A 26,183-nucleotide genomic window follows, 5' to 3' on the forward strand; every position below is an offset into this window, starting at 1 on the left:
CGCCTGACGCCTGAAACCCTTCGGCATTCATTTTAGTTTTATTAATTTTTTTTTGTATACTATTTTGGTCGTTTCGGTCGTTTCGTTTTGGTCGTTAGGTTCGCTTCAATTCGATCGTTCTGTTTTGGTCATTTCGGTGGTTTTGCATGTTTCGCTTGTTTCGTATCGTTTTGCTGTTTTGGGTTTTAGTTTACTTTAGTTTCGGGTCTTAGTTTCATGATATTATTTCTTCGTCCTGGTTGCTTAGGAAAATAAGAGTAATTTTGACGAGAGCACTTTTTTTCAAGATACTCTCTAAATTGGAAAACCATAACCTTATATATAACCCGGTGGTTAACTCCGGAGGAAAATGCGACACGTTGTGTAGTTATAAAAATTCATATTTTCATTTTCAACTTGAAAAACGTAAACCTGTCATAATCCGTCATAACACATATCACCAAGGAAAACAGGACCACGTTGTGTAATTTTAAAACTTCTTACATGTCTCGCTGAAAGTGTCTTAACCAAATAATTTGCAGCTTTGCCTAAGAGTTAGACTTGCGATATATGTTATTCATAACATACTACTGGATTTTCATAGAAATATTTCATTGACTGTCTCGGAGACTTCGCAGTCATTTAGATTTAAACACAAAACATTTGACCAGATGGCTAACAACAATTAGAACAGCTGGACAGGAAGAAGGACTGTGGCGTATAAAACAGCGGTTTTGTTTTGTAACCATAGTTACAGAAGTTCAAACAGTTCTATAAATTGAAGAAAAGCACGACACCATAATGTTTTTATTATTGATACCCTCAAGAACAAAACCAAGTAGGAAAAACACTTTTTCGCTCAGAAGGTAAGAAATCTGTGAGCTACTCATCTATATTTCTTAGACCAAGCCTTTCTTGCTCAGACCAATTGCATTGACTGCAGAAATGATCAAGAAAAATTTTGAGTACATTTCTGTCAATTCAGCCACACGATATTTCACATTCTGTCTCACTCTTCTGGTCAAAGTTGTTACAAATTTGAAAGTTTTTTGGTTGAAGTTCTCAAATATCATCCGAAAGTCATAGAATGCTTACGACCTCTCTAACTAAGATAAAATCGGGTGATGTTTAATGCTAACTACCATGTTCAACTACCATGAACAAAACGAGACAAAAAATTTAGTCCTCTGTACTTTACATACATTTTATCGCATTGTTTAATTTAAAGTTGCTACAAAATTTATTTTCATGTTAAAAATGTGCAATGCTGTTCTATTGTACTGAAGAATATGTTAAGACATGAAAGGATAAATTATTAACATTTTGTATTTTAGAAGTGATCTGACATCTTTGTCGGTAGTAAGTCTACAAAAATTTGTTTCTTGCTCTTAACTTGATTGCCGCGAGTTATCAGGATAAATTGTTCACATTTTGTATTTCAGAAGTGATCTGACATCTTTGTTGGTAGCAATTCTACAAAAATTTGTTTCTTGCTCTTAACTTGATTGCCGCGAGTTATCAGGATAAATTGTTCACATTTTGTATTTCAGAAGTGATCTGAAATCTTTGTTGGTAGCAATTCTACAAAAATTTGTTTCTTGCTCTTAACTTAACTACCGCAAGCTCAAAGTTAAACAGGCTGAAAATAAACATATTGATAAACTCCTGTCACCTCCGATAACGGTGATGCGCTCTATTTTGTTCTTCTTCGAAGCTTTATAAAATATTATGACTTATCAAAATAAGATGAAATTTACAAGATAGAGTAAGGAATTAAAAATACTCCAGTGCAGACAGCTGCCTAACATTTGTCAACATTCAAATTTATTGGAAAACAGGAAGTTTTATATTTTGGAACGCTCAGGCACTATCATACTGATTACCTTGAATTTAATTATTTATTTATAGCGATGCAGTTCAAGTTTTCTCTTCAACCGATCATTAGTATTCTCTATATCTTCCTTGGAATTATTCTCCCATCATGCTTCTGTTGCACCGGTGAGTATAAATCCCTTTTTAAATTTTTTGTGTTTCCTCTTTTTGGTGTCGTTTCCTCAAAACCATTACACGAACTACATATGCTACCTGCTTATCAAAGCAAATAACCTTAAAGCAGACAATCCGCTTTATCTAACTCAAAATGTCTTCTATTTAACAAATAGAGAAGCCTTGACTGTGCCCTGTATTGTTGTAAAGCACGCACGAAGCGGGTTCGAGCACGAAAGAAGTGTGTGGAGAAACACGAGACGTAGTACAGTAAGCCAATCAGAATCGTTTTTGTAACAGCTCAAATATCTGATTGGCTGTACAAGACTAAAGCTGTCAGAAATATCAAACCATCAAAGGTCACATTCTGCAATTGTTTACAAACTCAAATAGTTTGGCAGGTCGAATCTCACACTTTTGCCAGAAGTTTTTTAGTCTCTATGTGGAGGTGAAATGTTCCGTGAAATCCGGCTGAATTGTGGCTCACAAAAACACGCACGTTTTTTCACATGATAAATAGTAAACAAACTGCTCAAGGCGAATTTTATGAATGAACGAGAGACGAATTCACCGGAACTGGAAGATTGCTCGAGATGATCGACTGAGCCGTAAAACTCGGTTGCAGTGACTGATGTGGCCTTCAGCACTCAACACATCGGAAAGGACGTCAGAGCAAGCTCACTGTTAACGCGAAGGGCGGTCGATGTAATTTCTGAGGCTTGCTTCACTGGCGATCTTCGAGCTAGCCACGTTAGCGCAGTCGCTCGCTCGCAGTCGCTCTGACACCGTCATGATTAGAATGAATTATAACAGTTATGCCACTTTGGCTATATTTTTTATCATTCCTGTTTTGTTCTGTTTTGCTTTTAAACTCGAACTTTATATACTATACGAGTGTTAGCTGTGTTTGATTTTTATTACTATTCGCTTGCAATCTAACTAAGCGTGAAAACCTTCAAAACTCGGACTGTTCATTTCGTTTTCACTTTGAGGATTTTCGTCTCTGCTCACGTTATAATAACGTCAATTACGGCGCCTAACATGTTTATAAACCTTTGTTTGGTTGTTCTGTTGCTACATGCCGGCTCGCTTGTTTCGAAATATCATTTTCAATTAACAAAAAAAAAAAAAGTCCTGGAAAAGGTCGGACATTGTCCAATTTGGCAGATGGTGCGACAGCTTAAGCTCAGCTCTATGCTCTATACTCTCATAGAGCACACTCTTTTAGCCAATGACAGCGCGCGTTATATCCGAACTTTATTTTAATATGGAATAGAGATACAAAAAAAGTAAAATTTTTAAAAAAGGCTCAAATGATGCATTAAAACAAACAATTCACAGATATAGTGGTGCGTTAATGAACGCTATGAAATTATTCTTTTTTAACATTTTCTTTCCACTCATGAATTCACAATCAGATTTATTTTTGATAATGAAAGCCTCCCAGTTACGTTGAATTTTCAAGAGATGAGAATCACTTTTAGGGAAAATTCGTCAGGGTTCTCCTGCTATTAAGTTTTGAAATAAAGTTGTTTAATGTGCCTTTTTCATCGATGAAAATAAGAAATTATCTGGAGTGAGTGGAAACTAAATGATGTATTTGTTTTGCTTACCCCAGACGACGGTAGTCGACACATCAAATTCAAGGACCCAATACCGAACATGGCCATGAAAAGTCATGTGATCAAAATTGCAGAGGTGCCACACGAAGGGAGCTGCAAAGTAATGTGTTTTATGGAGCCTAATTGTGTGTCCATCAATGTTGGACCTGTTGTAGGAGGAAACCAAAAATGCGAGTTGAATAACGCCACGGAGGAAAATGCTCCATTTCTTCTCGTGAAAAATCTGAGTTACACATATCTTGCAATCGAGGTAACATTTCACATTCTTACGAATTTTAGGTGGTAGAAGAGATTGGTTCATTTTCTTAGGCTAAAGTGATCTTATTTTTGACATAAGGAAGATCTGCACCATAGTTTACCTTGTTTTGTCGACAGAATCCATGCAGCAGCAGCCCATGCTTAAACAGTGGCACCTGTCAAGCTGGATTCACCTACAAAGGTTTTCGTTGTGTCTGTCGGGAAAGATTCACTGGAGAAACCTGCCAAGTTGAAGGTGAAATGGCTGGATTGTGTGGGCTAGTCGCGTTTAGTACGCGAGGAGTTACTCACTTGAGCCCCAAAATTGACTTCAAGAACAAAATATTAACCTCTGAAGTAAAGCTAAAAAAGAAAATCCTATTATTGTAACTTTACATGAATATAACTGGTAGATATCAAGGAAAAAGAAATGATACTAATTAATGTACAGAATCAAGTTTTATCAGTCAGAGCAACAGTCAGGAAAGCAACAAAAAGCACTCAACATCCAATCAATTTAAAGTGGGCGTTTTGTTTGTCTTTTTGTTTATTTCTATTTTCTAATTTTTAGTCAAAAGGAACTGCGCAGAAATCTACAAATCGGGTAAACGAAGGGACGGCGTGTACACCATCAAACCTGATAATTTGCCTGCCTTTGATGTATTTTGTGACCAAACAACAGCCGGTGGTGGGTGGGCAGTGTTCCAGAAAAGACTGAACGGCTCGGTTGATTTCTACCGCTGCTGGAATGACTACAAACATGGTTTTGGTGACCTGAAAAGTGAATTTTGGTTGGGACTGGACAAGATTCACCGGCTGACCTCAGATAATAGCAGCATGCTGCGTGTGGACTTGGAAGACTTTGAAGGGAACACTCGATATGCTGAGTATAACATGTTTGGTGTTATGAGTGAGAAAGACAAGTACAAGATGATCCTTGGTTCTTATTCAGGTAGAACTGTTATTTCGTCGCTTCTATTCTAGTCATTCTAAGAGAGAGAAGGGGGGGGGGGAGGGGGAGGAGGAGAGTGCTGAGTAATGTAAATATGCTTAGCGTATTTTAAATCAATAGCTTTGGAGAACAAGAGAGTGCGTAAGCTCAGCTCATCGATGTGCGATCCCGGACAGGGCAAACCGGACGTTGATAAGTCCAAAGGTATTCGCCGGTGGATCATGCGCAGTTAACCTGACGGACTAGTTTAACTCTGATGAATGCCTCGGCAAACATATTTATTAGCATTATCACAGTTAGCGATTCAATCCCTAGAATCTTCGACATGAATCATAGATATTACTAAGAATACTTTTACCCCATTTTGTTATTGTTGAATTATACTTATCCGATATTTCAAGGTTTCTTTTGAATTAGCAACAGCTCATTGTTGGTCAAACGTAATACTCATAGTGCGGTTCGTTTTGTCAGGAAATTCTGGTGACTCTCTTGCTCTACATCGCGGTATGCCGTTCACCACTAAAGATCAAGATAATGACAATCAGGGAGGTTACAACTGCGCCATTAAGTTCAAAGGAGCCTGGTGGTACAATGGTTGTCACCATTCAAATCTCAATGGTTTATATCTTCGTGGCTATCACTCCTCCTATGCTAATGGAGTGAACTGGAGATACTGGAAAGGATATTATTACTCCCTCAAGAGAACCGAGATGAAAATAAGACCAGTAGTTTTCTGAACTGTCATGTTTATGGCACAACAGTGATACAGTACCAACTTTAATAAAAAACACCAGTGTCTCGATCAAGTCTATTCAGCATGTAATAATCACTCTTAAATTGAAGCTTAGCAAAATGTTGTTCAGTTTTTTCTTGGTTAATCTTTCTACGTGTTTTTGAAAATAGGAATAGTTGATTCTGTAGAATCGGCCAGTTAACCGATAATTATAATAATAATAATAATAATAATAATCATAATCATAATCATAATAGTAATAATGACTTAATCTACATAGCGATACATGAAAAAGCTCCTTATCATAGTTGGAAATTGACAGTTAATCATAAATAGCTCTGAAAAAATGCGTCTTTAATCTTTTCTCAAAAAACTTAAACTAATGGACTCAATTGAATGTTTATGGGTGAGACATTCTATAGCCTGGGGGTAGCGGCTGAAAAGACCCTGTCTCCATAAATTTTAGGTGGGTCTGAGGTACTCACAAGAGTCATCCTCGAATCTCAATGGCTTGTATCATCATGACCATCACGCTTCCTATGCTACTACAATCTGGGTTATACAAGTTTTGATTGTTTAAATTTTTGATTCGTATTTTCAGTTGACGGAACACAAAGCGATCACCCAGCATTCATTTTTTCCAAGCCAAGATTAGAAGAATAAACCCAGTCGCTAATTCAGTTCTAGTTCCCTTTGATTTCTATAACGAAACCCCAAACAAATACCCAATGTTTTGACTCTGATGAACGCTATCAGGAAAACAAATATTTCAAGCTCTAGTGTACACTGGAATGCGGTAACGTAATGTGGATGATTCTAAAATGCTTTGTTTATTGCTTTTATTTGTATTTTGTTAGCTTTTGTTAGAGTAAATACCCTGCACTGCTATTGATAAACATATTGCACTTTTAATCATAAGAACACATTGTCACGCCAAAGATATGGCTCACCAGGTGATTATGTTACAAAGTGAGTTTGTAGGAATACCAAATGTAAGGATGAGTAGGTTAAATTTGTTTCGTTCTATTTCCCCGAGCCTCGGAGCCATTTTAGAATTTTGATATATCGAAAGTGGCCCATTGGATCACTTGTGATCATTGGTTTGCAGGCTGAAGGAGGACTCTTACAGCTTTGTTTACTTATAAATGATTAAAATCTATGATACATAAAAGTTTTCGGTTTTTCACAATTTCAATGCGCTGGGGAAACGAAATCAAGAAACCGAGACCGTTCTTTTGGCTCACTCTGCGGCTATGGCGCCCAACTCGTGTAAAGTTTTTAACCTAGGCGTTAGTTAGTCCATATCTTTACTTCACTCTCTGAAATTCATGTCTCTGGTGAAAACAACTTGAAATTTGTCAGTGGCAGGCTCAAACGATTCACCTTCGTTTCACCCTTTACACCCTAACATCAGGATGATTATTTTCTCCATACTGCTCTGTAAACATTTCCTATGCTGATGGCAGGGAGAATTTGTTTTACGATCAAGAGCTTCTTCAGCTGGTAGTCATTTCCTTTCTTCTCATGACTTTAATGTTTGATTCAGGGATAATAATGTAAGGAGAAATGAAATGGTTGTCATTCTTAAGTGTCAGCACGGATTCAATGAAAGCCGATTGGCGGCGGTGTCTCTTCGCGTATAAGACCTCTTACTACTGTTTGTTTAGCCGAAGAGCTGGCTCTTTTGTTTGAGTTTGTTTAAAAACTATCAGATGCCAGTCGTAAAACGTATGGTTGGACGTGATGTAGCAGTATCATCCAAAATTGGAAGTACTATAACTGGAAGTAGAGTCGTAACAGAGAGCCGGAAGTCAGAACACTTTAAGGACAGGGAAGGTTGAAATGTCGTTCGAACTGGCGGACTACCCATTAAATAAAACTCGTTCTGCGAAGCACAAAAATTCTATGTATTATATGATGAGAACGACAAGAAATCTTACCCCAGGTGATAGCACTGGGAAGAATTTGCCACTTATTTGGAAAACAAAATTACGTTATTCTCACATCGAGGACGTACGATCCAAAGATTGTCTTCACCTTTGACCATAGACTACTGTTCTTTATGTGGCCTCCCCTAGATCCGCCCCCGTGTTATTTTATGTATATTTTTGGGTCATATCGGTCGTTCGTTTTGGTCGTTAGGTTCGTTTTGTTTCGATCGTTTTGCTTTCTCATTTCGGTGGTTTCGCACGTTTCGTTTCGTTTTGCTGTATCATTTCTTCATCCTGGTTGCCTGAGAGAAATGAGGTTTTCAGGTAACACAGTAAAGACGAGAGGTAATACAGTCTACGATGGAGACAGAGCCTAGAAACTGCTTTCCACTGCGTGAATTAACAAATATCAGGGTCACCAGCCCTCACAACACAAAGGTAACTCAGCTGATTGTTGATGAACTTTGCCGCCAAGGCCACCGAGGTGGATTTCATAAAGCTGCTGTACAACGTAACTTTACTATATGAGCAATTTAAAACTAGAGGACACCACTGCAAGCAAGATTTATTGTCCATAACAGATAATCAGGCCCCAATCACGCAATTTTGAAATTAAAGCCTTTTTTGTTTTGTTCAGGAACTGCCAAAAAGTATCATGAGCACTTACGGAGGACTGCCCTTGGAAAAATAACGGATGAAATAAAATTGAAAAATAAGAAAGATCAACGAAAAGAACGGGTAAGTATACAGTTAATATGCGTTAAAATAACTTAAATGATACATTTTGAATGATGCAATGAAAGTTAGTTGAAAAGTACTAAAAGGAAAATTTTTCTTTATCTCATAGAAATAGGAGAGAAGAAAAGCTCATGTGAAGGATGAGACTGGGTCCCGTGCCTTCGCAAAGTTTAGTAAAGAGCACATGTCTAGTGACGATGATGACACAGATACTGATGAAGGCGAAGGAGGATGGGTGTCTAGGCCCCCAAAATACAGGAGCAAAACTCTTGAAGCTCCCATAAACAAGTAAGAAGTATACTAAAGGCTTAGTTCTTTACTGATATTTCTAATAGCAAAAAAGATGGAAATGTTTAAAGATTGCCAATATTACTGTCCAGTATTGCCAGACTGTTCCTTGTTATTGGCAATGATGGATTGTAAATGTCAGGCAGGCTTTAAAGTCAGTTTATTTGTTAGCCACCTATTAGCGCTTTTTTGTCCAATTTTTTTTAAGGGTTGGATTTACTTCACGGTTTCAATCAAGTCAACGGCATTTTCTAATTATAATATTGTTATTGTCTTAGGCTTGACAAGCGCAGCGAACAGACAGAAAACGCAACAAACAAAAGGTGGAAACGAACAAAGGCTCGTAAAAGGGAGCCTGTAGAAAGAGAGCCACCCACAGGTTCTCCTAAATGGGCGCTGTCCGATGAATGGAGGGAAATCATGCAAAGGAGAGAGCAGGAACAAACGGAAATGTAAGAAAACTGCTTAGCCTTTACATTCCTTATTGGATGCTGTCGCTTTTACTTTTAGTATACCAACTATGAAAGTGAAGCACAGAACAATGTACAAACTATGTAAACCGGTGTAAAAACTCTCTGTCTCTATATATTGCATGCTATGAAGAATTTCGTAATATCGTTGTTTCCTTTATACAAGGTTGTTACATTGTTTACCTAACATTTTTTTGGTTCAACAGAGAACTTTGAGGATGAAGAGACCACTGCCGAAAGCAGAGCGGAAGAAAGAGAAGGAGAAGAAAGTGATAATGACAGCTCCTCAGGAAGCGATTGTGATTTTGAGAACGAATAGTTTGTTTTTCTGTGTGGGTGTGTGTGTTAAAGGAATAGTGTGATTGTACATAAATCACAACTTTTAATCATTGGATTATACCTTTTCGTGAATTAGAATTTCAACTTTCATTCATCGCATTATTATTAGCAATACTATTTTTGAGAAACACAAATGTTAGATTAAGTTTTTTTTCATGTATATGTACTGCGAAAAAACAACACGTGACTGAGGAAATACTGAAAGGAATTAACAGCTATTTGTAATTGAAGCATGAGATAATTCACGATTTTATGATTCCACCAAGATCACACCTAATCAATGCAAAAATCTTTAGCGCTGAACGTACCCCGTAAGAATACTCGAGAATGGTGAATTTTCCCATTAAGATTGCTCAAAAAAGGCTCGTTAAAGCCCCCACAATACGCACACAACTGTCTTTATACAGTATTCATGTGTACACTGGTATTTGGCCTAAAATCTCGTCATGAATCTAATGAGAATCCGTATACCTACCTTGAAACAACAGTAGTATCTATATCTCATACTTCCTACAATATACGTGAAGTATACAGACCTCTGTAATGACATAAAGGTAATTCTTTCACGAGTGTAAGAATCTATACACGAACCTTCTACGGAACATATCAGTACCCTTCCTGCTTCATGCAGTATACATCATATATACGGACTTGTGTAATAATGAATAAGAAATCCTGCAACGACTGTATACGTGCCTTCCACACAACATCAGTATACCTCATAACTCCTTCAGTATACAACATGTATACTGAAACAAGTACTAGCGTATAGGAAATCCTGCTACAAGTGTATAAGATCCTGCTATTTTCTTGGCATAGCCTGACGTATACTGATCCTTAAACAGTACCTTATACATCACGACACCTCCTTATAGATTCCGTACCCGACTTTGTGTACTGACTGTATAAGACCTACATAAGGGACCGTATTCGGATTATTTCAAGCAGTGTTCCTAGAAAAAAAAGTTTTCCGGCCTCAAAATTCAGCGTGAATGAAATGACTCTTTTCAACACTGCGAAAAGCCGCTCGAAATCTTCAGGGAAAAATTATTTTACATTACTGTTGCTTCTGTCTAACTTATTGAGTAATTTTGTGGAGAACATTTTTTGCATGATACATTCTAAAATGGAAAGCCATAACCTTATATATATCACCGTTGCTAACTCCGGAGGAAAAATGCGACACATTGCGTCGTTCAAAAATTCATATTTTCATGAAATTTTAATTTGAAAGACATTAAAACCGGTCATAACACTATAAAGTCATGCGATCAGTTCACTGGAGTCCAGCGCACTGACTTGATTAGGCCACTATGCTTTTGATCCAGAGTCCAGGGTAAAAATAATTTATGCCACTGTGTCTCTTAACGATTGATTAAAATAAATAACAAAATCTTCTTTTTCCTCATTACCTATCTCCTTACTATATTTACCTATTAAGTTTTAAGGAGACTTACCTTAGTTTAGTAGCAGTGACCTTGAATTCAATGATTCCTGCTGCAGATGGTAAACCATTCTTTGCTGTAGCTTCCATAAGTAGCTTTTGGCTTCGATGACCTGAAAAGTGAATTTTGGTTGAGACTGGACAAGAATCATCGAGTGATCTCAGAAAGTAAGAACATGCTGCGTGTGGATTTGGAAGACTTTGAAGAGAACACAGCTTATGCTGAGTATCACACGTTTGATGTCAAGAGTGAGAATGACAAGTGCAGGCTGATTCGTGATTCCTATTGAGGTATAACGGTACTTTTCCTTTTTATTATTACGGGGAAGGAGAGCGTAAATTAAAGTAAAGAAGCTTCAATTCTTTTACAGCAATAGGTTCCAAAGATGGAAAAAAAATGATAAGCTAAGCCTACCGAAATACAATAATCTTAGACAGCGCAGACTAGACGTTGATTAAATCTCAAAGTGTTCGCCGACGGATCTTGTCCTGTTAGCCCGACGGAACAAATCAAGTGTGATAAATATTTCGGCAAATGATTTGATGAGGGTTATGAGAATTTAAATTTATTATTATTTTTATTACCGTTAATTCCAAGTTTGTTTTTTTTAGGAAACACTAGTTCCTCTCTCCCTCATGATCGGCCAGTCACCACTAGAGATCATGATAATGGTCATCACAGAAACGTTCAAAGGAGCCTGGTGGTACAGCGCGTGTCATGCGTGAAATCTCAATGGATGGTATCGTCACAGCAATCAGTCCTCCTATGCTGATGGTGTAAACTGGAAAGGCTAGAAAGATTATGGATTTCTGAACTGTCATATTTATGTCATAATTGTGATTAAGTACCTACTTAGCAAAAACTAATGACTTGATCAAGCTTGTTCCGCGCTAAAATAAGCATTGATGGGTTTGCCGGCTTAGTATATTTTTTGATACTGAGGCATGGATGAATCCCCCTTGCTATACACCTAAAAATAAAATTTTAGTCTTTGAAAGATTTGTTTTATATTTTCACCAGCTTCACGAAACACTAAACGATTTAGTTAGTACACAGCTGTTATTCTTTCAAGAAGACTTTCAAGAAGAGTAGGGGGTCGTCATTATTTATCGCAGGAGGGAGGGATCAAAGGATTTTGAATTTGTCTATCCCCCCCGAAGGCTCTGTAGCTTCGAAGACTTCCCCTCATTTGCAATCTATGTTGTATAATTTCTGCGTATTATATGATTACCTACGATTACGTATCGCTCTGTTATTCATGAATACTAAACGTCACTTGCGTAGACAAAAGGGCTCATATAGTGCATTATGCTACATTACTTCGTTAATATGCAAAATGTAAGAATGAGTATATTCGAACAGAAAATAATTAAATGGTATTCTTATTTTGTTTCTCTCAACTCTGTGTTTAAAGATGCAACTATTTGTAGTTAATTGGACATTACATATTTCGCTTAAACAATTGCTCACGTGCTGTGATATTTTGATCGCCCAATTACCAAGCTAAGTTATTTGCAATTTTGTGAAAGAGTTTGACGTTCCACGTTTTTCAAAGGCCCCTTGTGCGACGTTCTATCTTCTTAAGGGCTACATTTCAAAGATAGTTTAGGTTTTACTTATTAGCATATACTAGGTATAATATAATATTTTTGAGAATTTTATTTTACTTCCAGGAAAAATTGAAGGACTTATAGAATATGGCTACAGTGATTTTTATGTGTAAAGTGTGAAAGAGGATACTTTATCAAAGGATTTCTCCCTGTTAATTGGGTTTCATACTAATTTTTTTAGATAAAAGATGTGAAAACGCATGAGCAAGAGGAGAGAGCGGAGTGTTTTTTCTTAGCTGAGACAACCAATTACTCATATCTTTTATTTGATGAACACAATTTCATTCATCAGAGCAATGGCTCTGTGGATCAACAAATCAAAGCAACACAATCACCTTCATGTAATCCTGGCTCTGCAGGTTACATATTCAACACAGAAGCTCATCCAATTGATATTGGAGAAATTCATTGTTGCTCACCTTTAATACTGACATATATACCTGAAGAATTATTTAGAACTAGAGATATGCTAATAGAAAACTCCCAAGAACTGAATTATGAAAGTAATGAGGATTTGAATGATGAAGAAGATGTGGAGAAGACTTTCACCGCTGCTTACACTTGGAAGAGGTGCTTGCACTTGCTAGAGATTCTCAGTGTTAGGTGCATTTTTTGAAGGAAGTGAAGATGCACCTTAGTTCATGTCTGGGTTAATCTCCTTTGCAGTGGTTTTGGAATGTCATGCAACACTCAGGGAGCCTCGCGTGACATCTTAAAGAATAGCTGGGAAGAAGACTTTACATAGATTGGCACCACAGTGTAAAGACAATAATATAAATATTTATTCAGTTGAAAATTAAAGTTCTAAAATATCTATTTTTCTAACATGGTGTAGCAAGAAAATTTTTCAGCTTTAATATTTACAGATTTGAGGGTTTTTCTGGAACCAGCTGGAAAAAAAGGTCCCTTATTAGTCTTTACTTTAATAGCCCATTAAAAAAGCTAAGGAAATCAGAATGGGCATGGGGTAAGTGCAAGGCTCCTGCTCCATTCTCTTGATGTGACAGTCGGGTTGGGTATTAAGGTATTGCCCTTTTATGATATAAAAAATCAGTAAAATAAAGAGTATCTAGCAGGAATTGAAAGTTGAAAATTTCTTTTTCCTCAGTCTGTTTTTAAAATGCTGTTGTTCAATGAGAAAGTAATAAACATCAGTTTAAAAAAAACAAAAAAAAAATTGGCTGACCTGTGAAGTAAAAGTCTTGCAAAATTTTGATGCTTCAATGTTGATAACAAAATATTATTATCAGATGTGGTCACATCTAATGCGAATCACAATTTTTTTGACCGCGTACTGCTAGTCTTATTCAGTTGATGAAGCCCAGGCAGTAAACTGGTTTCCTTATGAACCAGAATACTGCAATACTCTTCATCTGGTGTTCTGTTACCAGCCTGCTTCCAAATTCCTCACCTGAACAAAAATTGCTTCATGCAGCTGCTACGTCATGGTTCACGTCGGAAGTGACGTCATTTTATGATAGATTATCAAAATATTTTCTTATTATTATACTTTATTAGAAAATGTTGAAAAAAATAAGCAAGAAAACGGTTTGCTAAAAAGAAATGGATAATTTAGATAGGAAATTTTCAGCTATTAACAGTTATGTGAAGTACACAACTGAATGATTTGAAAAATAGCCGTAACAATTTTTATTTCATTATTATTATTTAGAATGTGTTACCAATATATGATTATAAAATCATGACAAACTACAGTTATTAATAATATAGAGTCAAAATTTATACCAGTAACTCATTATACCAACCGAGTTTCTCTGACCAGTGCTTTACCTACTGATAACAGAAATGAAAGTGTATCTATAGCACTTTAAACAAACAGTCCTTCTTCAGCGTGCAATAAGAGAAGAAAAAATATACAGTTCAAAAAGTACCTTCTTCAGTGTGCAATAAAAGAAGAAAAAAAATACAGTTCAAAAAGGCTGAAAAAAAAAACCTCTGCAAAACCTCAAACAAACAAATAGGTGTGTCAACTGGTTGGGGTTTCACCTCCCTTCTGAACATAATAAACAACAACAAGGAAAAGATAAAAACCTGCATATTACTTAACGTACAAACCAGAGGACTTAACCCTTTAACTCACGGAAGTGATTCACATGTAATTTCTCACTACAATATCCATTTACTATCCAGCAAACAGGTAATGAGAATATTCAGTTGTATCAGGTAGAAGTTTTTATCTTGATCTAACACCAAATTCTTACAACTAATTTACAAGGAAATGTTAGGCAGCTAGACCAGACCAATGGCGCTGATTGCAGAAATGAAGCCGCACAATATTTCATATTTTGTCACATCCTTCTGCTCAGAGTTGTTACAAACTTTTTTTTCAAATTTGAAGTTCTCAATTGCCATCCAAAAGTCATAGAATGCTTGCGACCGGTCTAACTAAGATAAAATCGGGTGATGTTTAATGCTAACTAACCTGCTCTCGTCCAAGGAAATATATAGAGCTACTTGCAAGATTACTTACCAAGAATCTGAAAACCTTTCATAATTATTTTCATTTTTGCACTTTAGTCAACCACACCGTTGATCAAAAATTTGGCAGGGGATTAGAATTTGAATTTCAAATTTTTGTCTGTCTTTGTATGAAGGAGCGTGGGTGGATGTAATTGTACTGCTGTCCACCATAAGTTAATTTTTTTTTTGTTGTTCAAATCAGACTTTTTGAGATACTACCTGTACTAATACCATTAATTACTACTTCTACCACTACTATTTATAATACTTCTACAAGAGAATATCAATATTCTCTTAGTTGTACTTCCACGATCAATTTGAAAAACCAATCGAAGGTAAATTTTTGAAAATTCCTCAAATACTTCGATGCAAGCCAACTGCTAAAAAAGCAAAACAATTCTAGGCAAGCACGATCTTGAACTGAATGTATTAAGGTTTTCTATTGTCAATTCTACTGTGTTTGTGTTTCAACAATTATCATCCAAATCTAATCAGTTGTGGCTTTTTCATAAAGTTTGACTTTCCGGCACTATTTAAAAGACCGAAACCATGAGCTGATGAATAACAACAATTTGAATGACTGATTAGGAAGAAAAACTAAAGCGCTTCTGTTCATCGCTTATTAAACGTTTTCTGTTTTGTAACCATTGTGTTTTGTGCTTTAAATGTTAAGAACATGACCGTATCCTTTGATAGCCGATATCTATACAACTGTAGTCGTTTGAAGATTTTTGGACGGCTCTGACATTCCGCTTGTTTTGAGATACAACTGATTTGTAAATAAACGCTTTGGGCGGCTGGTAAATCGGCTCATGATGTCCACCGCTGAAATGTTGTCCAAAAATTAGAAACATTTGGCCCAGAAGCAAAACTTCGAGGGAAAATGTGAAGTTTTTAGGACAGTCTTTAAGCCAAGGACCTTATCCTTATCTTGGGAGCCGAAATACCAACAAGTCAGAAAGGGGTTTATTTATTTTGTAACATACCCTCCTCTTAATTTTCATATCACGCGAAACCGCTCGAAAAAAACAAATACTTATCTGATGCGGATGCGCAGTTGCGATCACCTTTTAATATTTTACCAGACTTTACAAAAAGAATGTTTTTTGTAAAGTAGCCAATATAATTACGTGAAAATTAATGGGTTGACTATGACGTTATAGGCTTGTTTCAAATTTCGCTCGAGACTTTGTCTCACTGTGTTTAGGTTCCTACAATTTCTGATCACATTTCATCATTTGCAGCTTTGTTTTAGAGTTAGATTTGCTGACTCAGTTTTCAAAACTCCTCTGCTGGACTTTTATTGAGGTATTTCATTGACTATTATACTTGTCCAATGCTACTTAGAGAAAACCAGTCACTCACAGTTAACACCAACGATCTGATGACTACAAATAAGTAGAACAGCTGAACAGGAAGAAGGTCTGTGGCGTTTTTTTTCACCTCTCATGAAACCGTTTTGTTTTGTAACCATAGTTACAGCACTTTAAACACTTCTCTAGAGGGTAACAAGACACGACTTTCACTTCTGACACACACAAACACAATATCAAGTGCGACAAACATTTTGTCAGTCAGAAGGTAAGAAAATATATTTGTAAGCTACTTTCCAATTTTTGCACGAGGGTCAAGGTATTCACAGGAATTATGTCGAGCGACGATGAAAATAATGTTATTAATAAAGCTCTGTTGAGGGGCGTTCGAAATGGTAGCGTTAGGAACCCTTAACGGGGACATTTGCATTATCAACTAAGCTGATAGACCTAAGCTACCTTGTCGTTAATAACAGCCTTTTTGAACAAGAGTACCTACCACAAACAAGATTTTCGCGCACGATGAGAAGTACAGTATCGTACAACGCTTACTTGTAACAGTATATCACATCCTCTTTAACATTGTATATTTTATCATTACTTAGGCCCATGGCTTCCTGGGTGAAAAAAAAATTAAAGCCGACATGTACCCCTTGCATTTTATCGCCATTTTTCCTGAGTTTCTAGGCACTTTCGAGTAAGATCACTTTTGTCAGCGGACAGATATTGAGTCAAAATGCTTAATTTGTGGTGATATCGTTTACAATTTCGGCATGAACTTAGACCCGAAACACCAAACTGAAACGACCAAAACGAAATAAGCAAAACGACCAAAACGAAACGACCGTAGAAAATGTAGATTTCACTTCAGATATTCTCTCCCATTTAAGGCTTTTAAATTATTATGGCCGTCTCACGAAACTTTATGTTTTCTCCACCACGCGAGCAGCTAAAACTAAATTAGACACTTTAGCTTTTAGGACGAAACACTTTAGTTTTTTTTGTAGTTTTTAGGACGAAACGCCGGCCAAATTGACTACCAAAGCATAAGGAGAAGAAAAAACAGATAACGGTATTCATTGACAACATCTATGTACGTGAGTTTTTTATTGATTTTTTTTCTCAATATGGTTTCCTCGACGCCTCACGCCAAGCTGATGGTAATAGAGAGATAACTCCCGTGAGGCAGATTAGGAGTAGATCATAATCTAAATGAGATGAATATGACAACTGGAGCCTGACACCCCTGGGCATTCATTTATTTTTATCAATTTTTTTTGTCTACCATTTTGGTCGTTTCGGTCGTTTCGTTTTGGTCGTTAGGTCCATTTCGTTTCAATCTTTTTGTGTTGGTCATTTCGGTGGTTTTGCATGTCGCTTATTTCCTATCATTTTGCTGTTTTTGGTTTTAGTTTCGGATCTTAGTTTCATGATATTATTTCCTAATCCTGGTTGCCCAGGAAAATAAGAATAATTTTGAGGAGAACATTTTTTGCAAGATACTTTCTAAATCGGAAAACCATAACCTTATATATAATACTGTGGTTAACTCCGGAGGAAAATGCGACACGTTGTGTAGTTCTAAAAATTCATATTTTCATAAATTTTTAATTTGAAAAACGTGAACTTGTCATAACCTGTCATAACACATATCACCAAGGAAAATAGGACCACGTTGTGTAACTCTAAAACTTCTTACATGTCCCGCTGATAGTGTTTTAACCAAGAAATTTGCAGCTTTGTTTAAGAGTTAGACTTGCGATATATGTTTTTCAAAACATTCTATTGGATTTTCATAGAAATATTAATTGACTGTCATATCCAGTGGAAGTAAGATGAGACTCCGCAGTCATTTAGATTTAAACACAAAAGCTTTGACCTGATGACTTACAACAATTAGAACAGCTGGACAGGAAGAAGGAGTGTGGCAGCAGCGGTTTTGTTTTGTAACCATAGTTACAGAGGTTCAAACAGTTAGGAAGGCACGACGCTATAAAATTTTCACTATTGATATCCCCCAAGAGCAAAACCAAGTACGGAAAACACTTTGACTCAGAAGGTAAGAAGCATATCTCTGTAAGCTAGTTATCCATATTTCTTAGAACAAGCCTTTCTTACCAAGACCAATTGCGCTGATTTCAGAAATGATCGAGGAAAATTTTGTGTTAAATTCTGTAAATTAAGCCACACGATATTTCACATTCTGTCACACCCTTCTGGTCAAAGTTGTTACAAATTTGAAAGTTTCGAGGTTGAAGTTCTCAAATACCATCCGAAAGTCATAGAATGCTTGCGACCAGTCTAAGTAAGATAAAATCGGGTGATGTTTCATGCTAACTACTATGAGCAAAACGAGCCATTACTTAGGCCTCTGTACTTTTCATATATATTATCGCATTGTTCAGTTTAAAGTTGCTACAAAGTTAATCTTCATGTTAAGAATGTGCAATGCTGTTCTATCGTACTGACTAACATTTTGAGATAAAAAAAGGATAAATTGTTAACATTTTGCATTTCAGAAGTGATCTAACACCTTTGTCGGTAGCTAGTCTGCAAAAATTTGTTTCTTGCTCTTAACTTTACTGCCGCAAGTTCAAAGTTAAACAGGCTGAAAATAAACATATCGATAAACTCCTTTCACCTCCGATAAGGATGATGTGATCTATTTCGTTCTTCTCTGAAGCTTTATGAAATATTATGGCTTATCAAAATAAGATGAAATTTACAAGGTAAAGTAAGAATTTAAAAATTCTCCAATGCAGACAAACAACAACGGTCTATTATTTTCGTCTTTTTGCGCCTTTTGCAGTGGTTAATTCACGGTCGAAAATAAATATTTAATATGAAGAAATTCACACTTTTTTGCGCAAGGGATGACACAAGCCTGTTAGCATAACCACGTGTTTTAGACCAATAACATAACTCACCGAAGTATTTGCCTCCGAAATTTTGTGCTAATTAAGAGTCCCTTTCAGTAGACAAAGCTGGCAAATAATGCCGAACATCTGTCTAACTATTGTCAACATTCAAATTTAAAGGAAAATAGGATGGTTTCTATTTGGGGACACTAACTATCATATTTTTTACCTTGAATTTACAATCATTTATTTATAGCGATGCAGTTCAAGTTTTCTCTTCAACCGATCATTAGTATTCTCTATATCTTCCTTGAAATTATTCTCCCACCATGTTTCTGTTGCACAGGTGAGTATAAATACCTTTTTTAAATTTCTTGTGTTTCATCTTTCTGGTGTCGTTTCCTCAAAACCATGACACGAACTGCACATGCTACCTGCTGATCGAAGCAAATCATCTTTAAGCAGACAATCCGCTTTATCTAACTCAAAATGTCTTCTATTATGGAATAAAAGATACAAAAAAAGTCCAATTTCAAAAAGACCTCACTACATGCACATAAATGGCTCAAAATGATGAACTAAAACAAAGGATTCACAGATATCGAGGTAAGGTGATGAACGCTATGAGAATATCCTTGATATATTTTTAAATGTTTTCTTCCGCTCATTAATTCACAGTCAAAGATCAATTTTTGGTAATGAAAGCCTCCCAGTTACGTTGAATTTTCAAGAGATGAGAATCACCTTTAGGGAAAACTCGTCAGGGTCCTAATGAAGTATAGTTTTGAAATAAAGTGGTTTAATGTGCCTTTTTCATCAGTGAAAATAAGAAATTTTCTCATGTGAGTGAAAACTAGATCATATATTTGTTTTGCCTACCATAGACGACGCTAGTCGACACATCAAATTCAAGGACGCAATACCGAACATGGCCATGAAAAATCACGCGATCAAAATTGCAAAGGTGTCAAACGAAGGGAGCTGCAAAGTAATGTGTTTGATGGAGCCTAATTGTGTGTCCATCAATGTTGGACCTATTGCAGGAGGAAACCAAAAATGCGAGTTGAATAACGCCACGGAGGAAAATCATGCTACATTCCTTCTCGCGAACAATCCGGGTTACACATATCTTGCAATCGAGGTAACATTTTACATTCTTAAGAAACTAAGATGGTAGAAGAGATTGTTTCATTTTCTTAGGCTAAAGCGATCTTATTCTTGACATAAGGAAGGTCTGCAAAAAAAGCTTTCTTTGTTTTGTCAACAGAATCCATGCAGCAGCAGCCCATGCTTAAACAGAGGCACCTGTCAAGTTGGATTCACCCATAAAGGTTTTCGCTGTGTCTGTCGGGAAAGATTCACCGGAGAAACCTGCCAAATCAAAGAAGGTGAAATGAGAGGATTGTGTGAGCGAGTCTCTCGTTTAGTACGCGAGGAGTTACTCACTTCAGTCCCAAACTTGACTTCAACAACAAAATAGTAACCACTGAAGTAAAGCTAATCAAAGTGGTCTGTGAGCAAACTCGTAAATTGACAGATGACTTACATGATTTTTGGATTATGTTTAATGTTATCTGGTTCAGGGAATTTTGTGGCTGATTGTCATATTTAGAGTACGAGCAGTAGTTCAGTGTTCGCTAATGTAGCAAAGAAACAAAGGTAACGTTTGGATAAGAAGGCATTACAACTGAAATGATCATGCCATTACATTTGACAAGGGTAAATGATGTCATGTGTTTTAAATATATATAATTTTTGTTTCTGGTTCAAAAGAAAAGGTTGGAAGTAAATGTAGGTGAAAAGTGAAATTTATTGTCTATCATTGTAAATATTGGAAAATCAAGGCAATACTGCCTTAATGAAAACATGAATGATTCCCTCTTTATCAAATGAGACATACAGGAACGAGTTTTGAGTGATATAACTAAGCCCAGACTGCCACCGTCATTTTGGATTTCAGCCTGGGAAGATTTTGGTCACGTGCCAGGCAACGTATAATCAAAAACAAGATAGAATTTCATTTCAGGCCTATTTATCAATTTTGTGGTGTATAACTTTCGCATTTTAGTACGTAATATTTGTTTTGAATCTTCAAATTGTCTTGAAACTTAAAAGAAAATCGTTCTTTAAAAATTCGCGGAAAATCGGTTGCTAAAATTGTTTGTTTGGGTGTTATCTGAGTTTCGTGTTAACCTGTAATTTCGTCAGTCGCCGGCACCTTTCGTTGCTTCTCACAGAAAAACACACGATACGTAATGTAATGATCGATTTTGTCCCCAATCTCACGCCATAACAGAAAAAGCTTTTGAACACCTGTAAACTCCGTTTCGGAGTAAGTGATATTTTTAATGAATCTTCGGATTGTTTTCAAGTTCAAGGATTGTAAGTTACAATTTTATGACAAACGAAGGTTGTTCTATTATTTCAGTGTGAATTCTGGCACGCGTGCCAGTCGCTGGCGCCGCTTGTTGAAACTTAAACGAAAAAAAATAAACTCTTTTAAGATTATCATTGGCTTCTTTTTCACCCCACCACTATTCTTAGGAACAAAGGTCGCCATTTCGTTTGTTCATTACTCGCCAAATACTATCAAATGCACTCAAAAGCCTAAAATTGAAAAAAAGTTTACAGGAATCGACCAATCGAGCGAGCGAGCGTGCGAGTGCCACTCTCCACATCATATCTACAACTCGCTCTTGCGCATGCATGCAATTCACGAGTTAAAAAGGAAGAGCCTATTACTGTAACTTTACATGAATATAGCTAGTAGATATTAAGGAAAAGGAAATGGTCCTAGTTAATGTTCAGAATTACGTTTTATCAGCCAGAGCAGTAGTCAGGAAGCCAACAAAAACCAGTCAACATCCAAACCATTTAAAGTGGGCGTTTTGTTTTATTTTATTTTTTGTTTGTTTTTACTGATTTTCAGTCAAAAGAAACTGCTCAGAAATCTACAAGTCCGCAGGTAAACCAACTGACGGTGTGTACACCATTAAACCTGATAATTTGCCTGCCTTTGATGTATTCTGTGACCAAACAACAGCCGGTGGTGGTTGGACAGTGTTCCAGAAGAGACTGAACGGCTCGGTTTATTTCTACCGCTACTGGAATGACTACAAACATGGTTTTGGTGACCTGAAAAGTGAATTTTGGTTGGGACTGGACAAGATTCACCGGCTGACCTCAGATAATAACTGCATGCTGCGTGTGGACTTGGAGGACTTTGAAGGGAACACAGCATATGCCGAGTATAACTTGTTTGGTGTTATGAGTGAGAAAGACAAATACAAGCTGATCCTTGGTTCTTATTCAGGTAGAACTGTCATTCCGTCCCTTCTATTCTAGTCATTCTAAGAGGGGGAGGGGGGTGGGGAGGAGAGTGCTGAGTAATGTAAATATGCTTAACATATTTTACACTGATAGCTTCGGAAGACAAAAAAAGTAATCTCATCGATATCCAATCCTGAACAGTGAATACCAGACATTGATTAGTCCAAATGTATTCGCCGGTGGATCATGCGCAGTTAACTGACGAACTAATTCAACTATGATGAGTGTCTCGGTAAACATATTTATTGACATTATCATATTGAGTGATTAATCTCAAGAATCTTTGACATAAATCATAGATATTAATAAAATACTTTTACTCCATTTCATCATGGTTAAATTATACTTATCTGATATTTCAAGATTTCTTTTGAATTACGAACGGCTAATAGTTGGTCAAACGTAACACTCATACTGCGGCTCATTTTGTCAGGAAATTCTGGTGACTCTCTCGCTAATCATCGCGAGATGCCGTTCACCACTAGAGATCAAGATAATGACAATAGGAGAGGTCACAACTGCGCCATTATGTACAAAGGAGCCTGGTGGTACAGGAGTTGTCACTCCTCAAATCTTAATGGTTTATATCTTCGTGGCAATCACTCCTCCTATGCTAATGGAGTGAACTGGAAAGACTGGAAAGGATTTCAATACTCCCTCAAGAGAACCGAGATGAAAATAAGACCAGTGGATTTCTGAACTGTCATGTTTATGGCCGACAACAATGATACAGTACCAACTTAACCAAAAAAACGAGTGTCTCGATCAAATCTATTCAGCATGTAATAGTCACTCTTAAATTGGAGCTTAGCGAAATGTTGTTCAGGTTTTTCTTGCTTCTTTGTGCGTGTTTTTCAAAAAAGGAATAGTTGATTCTGTAGAATGGGCCAGTTAACCGATAATAATAATCATCATAATAGCAATAATAACTTAATCTATAAAGCAGTAGATGCAAAAAGCTCCTGATCATAGTTGTAAATTGACAGTTCATCATCAGTAGCTGTGGAAAAATGCGTCTTTAATTTGTTCTCAAAAAACAGAAACTAATGAATTCAATTTAGGGTTTATGGGTGAGACATTCTATAGCCTGGAGGCCGCGGCTGAAAAGACCCTGTCTTCATAAAATTTTAGGCGGGTCTGAGGTATTCACAAGAGTCATCCTCGAATCTAAATGGCTTGTATCATCATAGCCATCAGGCGTCCTACGCTCCTTTTATCTCGGTTCTACAAGTTTTGATTCTTTACAATTTTGACCCGTATTTTCAGTTGACGGGACGCAAAGCTATCACACAGCCTTCATTTTTTTAAAGTCAAGATCAGAAGAATAAACCCAGTCGCTAATTCAGTTCTAGTTCCCTTTGATTTCTATAACGAAACTCCAAACAATTACCCAATAATTTGAATCTAAAGAACGCTATCAGAAAAACAAATATTTCAAGCTCTAGTGTACACTGGAATGCAGCACTGTAATGTCGATGATTCTAAAATGCTTCATATGTTGCTTTTATTTCAATTTTCTTAGCTTTTGTTAAAGTAAATACCGTGCACTGCTATTGATAAACATATTGCAATTTTAATCATAAGAACACATTGTCACGCACAAGGTCCATTTTGTAGATATGGCTCATCAGGTGATTATGTTACAACGTGAGTTTGTAGAAATAACAAATGTAAGGATGAGTAGGTGAAATATGTTTTGTTTTATTCTAGCCTCGGAGCCACTTTAGAATTTTGATGTATCGAAAGTGGCCTATTGGATCGATTGTGATCTTTGCAGGCTGAAAGAGGACTCCTTACAGTTTTAGTTACTTATAAATGATTAAAATCTATGATACATAAAAGTTTTCGGTTTTTCACAATTTCAATACGATGGGGAACGAAATCAAGAAACGTAGACCTTTCTTTCAGCTCGTTCTGCGGCTATGGCGTCCAATTCGTGTAAAGATTTAAATTTAGACGTGAGTTTGTCTACATCGTTAGGTGCGCGTCCCATGTACCGAGGAATCTGCAGGTAGGTTTCCACCTTCCACGCTCTGAAATTCATGTCTCTGGTGAAAGAAAGAAATTTGTTAGTGGCAGGCTCAAACGATTCATCTTCGTTTCACCCTTTACACCCTAACATCAGGATGCGTATTCTCCATACTGCGCCCTATACATTTTCTCAGCTGATGACAGGGAGAATTTGTTTAATGATCAAGAGCTTCTTCAGTTGTTGGTCATTTCTTTTTTTCTCATGACCTTAATGTTTGATTCAGGGGTAACAATGTAAGGAGAAATTAAGTGGTAGTCATTCTTAAGGGTCAGCACGGATTCAATGAAAGCCGATTACCGGCGGTGTCTCTCAGGATGTAAGACCTCTTATCGCCGTCTGTTTAGCCTACGAGCTGGCTCTTGTGTTTGGGTTTGTATAAAATAGGATGCCAGTCGTAAAACGTATGGTCAGACGTGATGTAGGAGTATCATTCGATAATTGAAAGTATTATAACCGGAAGTAGAGTTGTAACAGAGAACCGGAAACCAGAACACTTTAAGGACAGGTAAGGTTGAAATGTCGTTCGAACTGGCGGGCTCCCCACGCAATAAAACTCGTTCTGAGAAGCGCAAAAATTCTACATGGAATATATGATGAGAACGACAAGAAATTTTATCTCAGGCGATGGCACTGAGAAGAACTTCTCACTTATTTGGAAAACAGAATTACCCTATTCTGACGTCGAGGACGTACGATGCAAAGATGGTCCCTACCTTTGACCATAGACTACTGTGCTTTATGTGGCCTCCCCTAGATCCACCCCGTGTTATTTTATGTATGTTTTTGGGTCATATCGGTCGTTCGTTTTGGTCGTTAGGTTCGTTTTGTTTCGATCGTTTTGCTTTGGTCATTTCGGGTGGTTTCGCATGTTTCGTTTTGCTGTATCATTTCTTCATCCTGGTTGCCTGAGAGAAAGCCACCAGCTAAAAAAGCAAAAGATTTTAGGCAAACACGATCTTAAACTAGAAATATTTATGTTTTCTATTGTCAATTCTACTGCGTTTGTGTTCCAACAATTATCATTCACATCTAATCATTTACGGCTTTTTCATAGAATTTGACTTTCGGGCACTTTTCAAAAACCTTGTGCTGGATTATCAAAAATATAAAAGACGAAAACCATGAACTGATGAATACCTACACTTGGAACGTATGATTAGGAAGAAAAACTAAAGCGCGTCCGTTCATCGCTTATTAAACATATTTTGTTTTGTAACCATGATTACAGCACTTAAAATAGTTTTATTAACGATGGCACGACACCACTTTTTTAGCCACTGATATTTTCTGGGGTATTTTAGACCCTCACTTTAATTTAATAGAAAAAGAAAGACCCCTTATACGGTATTTTCGTGGTTTAAATGTTTGGAACAATGACCGTATCCTTTGACGGCCGTTTGAAGATTTTTCCGACGGCCTTAACATTCTGCTTGTTTTTGAGATACAACTAATTAGTAAATAAACCCATTCGGGCGGCTGGTAAATCGGCTGATAATGTCCGCGGCTGAGATATTTTCCAAAAATTAAAAAAAAATATTTGGCCGAGAAGCAAAGCTTCGAGGGAAAATGTGACGCTTTTATGACAGTCTTTCAGCCAAGGACAATATCAGCCGAAATACCAGCAAGCCAGAAGGAGGTTTATCTATTTTAAAACGTACCCTCCTCTTAATTCTCATATCACGCGAGACCGCTCGTAAAAAACGAGTGCTTATCTGATGCGGATGCGCAGTTGCGACCCCTTTTTTAATATTTTACTAGACTCTACGAAAAGAGTGTTTTTTGTAAAGAAGCCAACGTCAACCGCTTCTTTCAGATTTCCTTCGAGACTTTGTCTCACTG

General features: G+C 36.9%; 3 protein-coding genes across 3 annotated transcripts; all 3 read left to right on the forward strand.

The window, feature by feature from the left end:
• Positions 1–1,938: 1,938 nt before the first annotated feature.
• Positions 1,939–6,412, forward strand: LOC136279796 (microfibril-associated glycoprotein 4-like). The gene is made up of 5 exons (XM_066164033.1): positions 1,939–1,977; positions 3,584–3,837; positions 3,963–4,080; positions 4,396–4,776; positions 5,248–6,412. The coding sequence occupies exons 2-5, from the start codon at positions 3,628–3,630 to the stop codon at positions 5,511–5,513; spliced, it is 975 nt and encodes a 324-aa protein (XP_066020130.1). The 5' UTR covers positions 1,939–1,977; positions 3,584–3,627; the 3' UTR covers positions 5,514–6,412.
• Positions 6,413–7,800: 1,388 nt separating this feature from the next.
• Positions 7,801–9,255, forward strand: LOC136279685 (mediator of RNA polymerase II transcription subunit 1.1-like). Its single transcript, XM_066163621.1, has 5 exons — positions 7,801–7,951; positions 8,078–8,178; positions 8,294–8,466; positions 8,745–8,845; positions 9,143–9,255. Exons 1-5 carry the CDS (start codon positions 7,801–7,803, stop codon positions 9,253–9,255), a joined length of 639 nt encoding a protein of 212 aa, XP_066019718.1.
• Positions 9,256–19,973: 10,718 nt separating this feature from the next.
• LOC131772349 (microfibril-associated glycoprotein 4-like) lies at positions 19,974–23,011 on the forward strand. Its single transcript, XM_066164387.1, has 4 exons — positions 19,974–20,123; positions 20,250–20,370; positions 21,912–22,295; positions 22,746–23,011. Exons 1-4 carry the CDS (start codon positions 19,974–19,976, stop codon positions 23,009–23,011), a joined length of 921 nt encoding a protein of 306 aa, XP_066020484.1.
• The last annotated feature ends 3,172 nt before the right edge of the window (positions 23,012–26,183 follow it).

This window comes from Pocillopora verrucosa, chromosome 3 (assembly GCF_036669915.1).
Source record: "Pocillopora verrucosa isolate sample1 chromosome 3, ASM3666991v2, whole genome shotgun sequence".
Classification (NCBI taxonomy): Eukaryota; Metazoa; Cnidaria; class Anthozoa; order Scleractinia; family Pocilloporidae; genus Pocillopora; species Pocillopora verrucosa.

Bases quoted from the DNA above. Each gene is read 5' to 3' on its own strand.
- LOC136279796 (XM_066164033.1), top strand. From the start codon at position 3,628: ATGGCCATGAAAAGTCATGTGATCAAAATTGCAGAGGTGCCACACGAA. The intron at 4,081-4,395 runs GTGAAATGGCTG...TCTAATTTTTAG, and splicing joins AGAAACCTGCCAAGTTGAAG to TCAAAAGGAACTGCGCAGAA. The intron at 4,777-5,247 runs GTAGAACTGTTA...TCGTTTTGTCAG, and splicing joins GATCCTTGGTTCTTATTCAG to GAAATTCTGGTGACTCTCTT.
- LOC136279685 (XM_066163621.1), top strand. From the start codon at position 7,801: ATGGAGACAGAGCCTAGAAACTGCTTTCCACTGCGTGAATTAACAAAT. The intron at 8,179-8,293 runs GTAAGTATACAG...TCATAGAAATAG, and splicing joins AAGATCAACGAAAAGAACGG to GAGAGAAGAAAAGCTCATGT. The intron at 8,467-8,744 runs GTAAGAAGTATA...TTATTGTCTTAG, and splicing joins CTTGAAGCTCCCATAAACAA to GCTTGACAAGCGCAGCGAAC.
- LOC131772349 (XM_066164387.1), top strand. From the start codon at position 19,974: ATGTGTTTGATGGAGCCTAATTGTGTGTCCATCAATGTTGGACCTATT. The intron at 20,124-20,249 runs GTAACATTTTAC...TTTTGTCAACAG, and splicing joins ACACATATCTTGCAATCGAG to AATCCATGCAGCAGCAGCCC. The intron at 20,371-21,911 runs GTGAAATGAGAG...ACTGATTTTCAG, and splicing joins AACCTGCCAAATCAAAGAAG to TCAAAAGAAACTGCTCAGAA.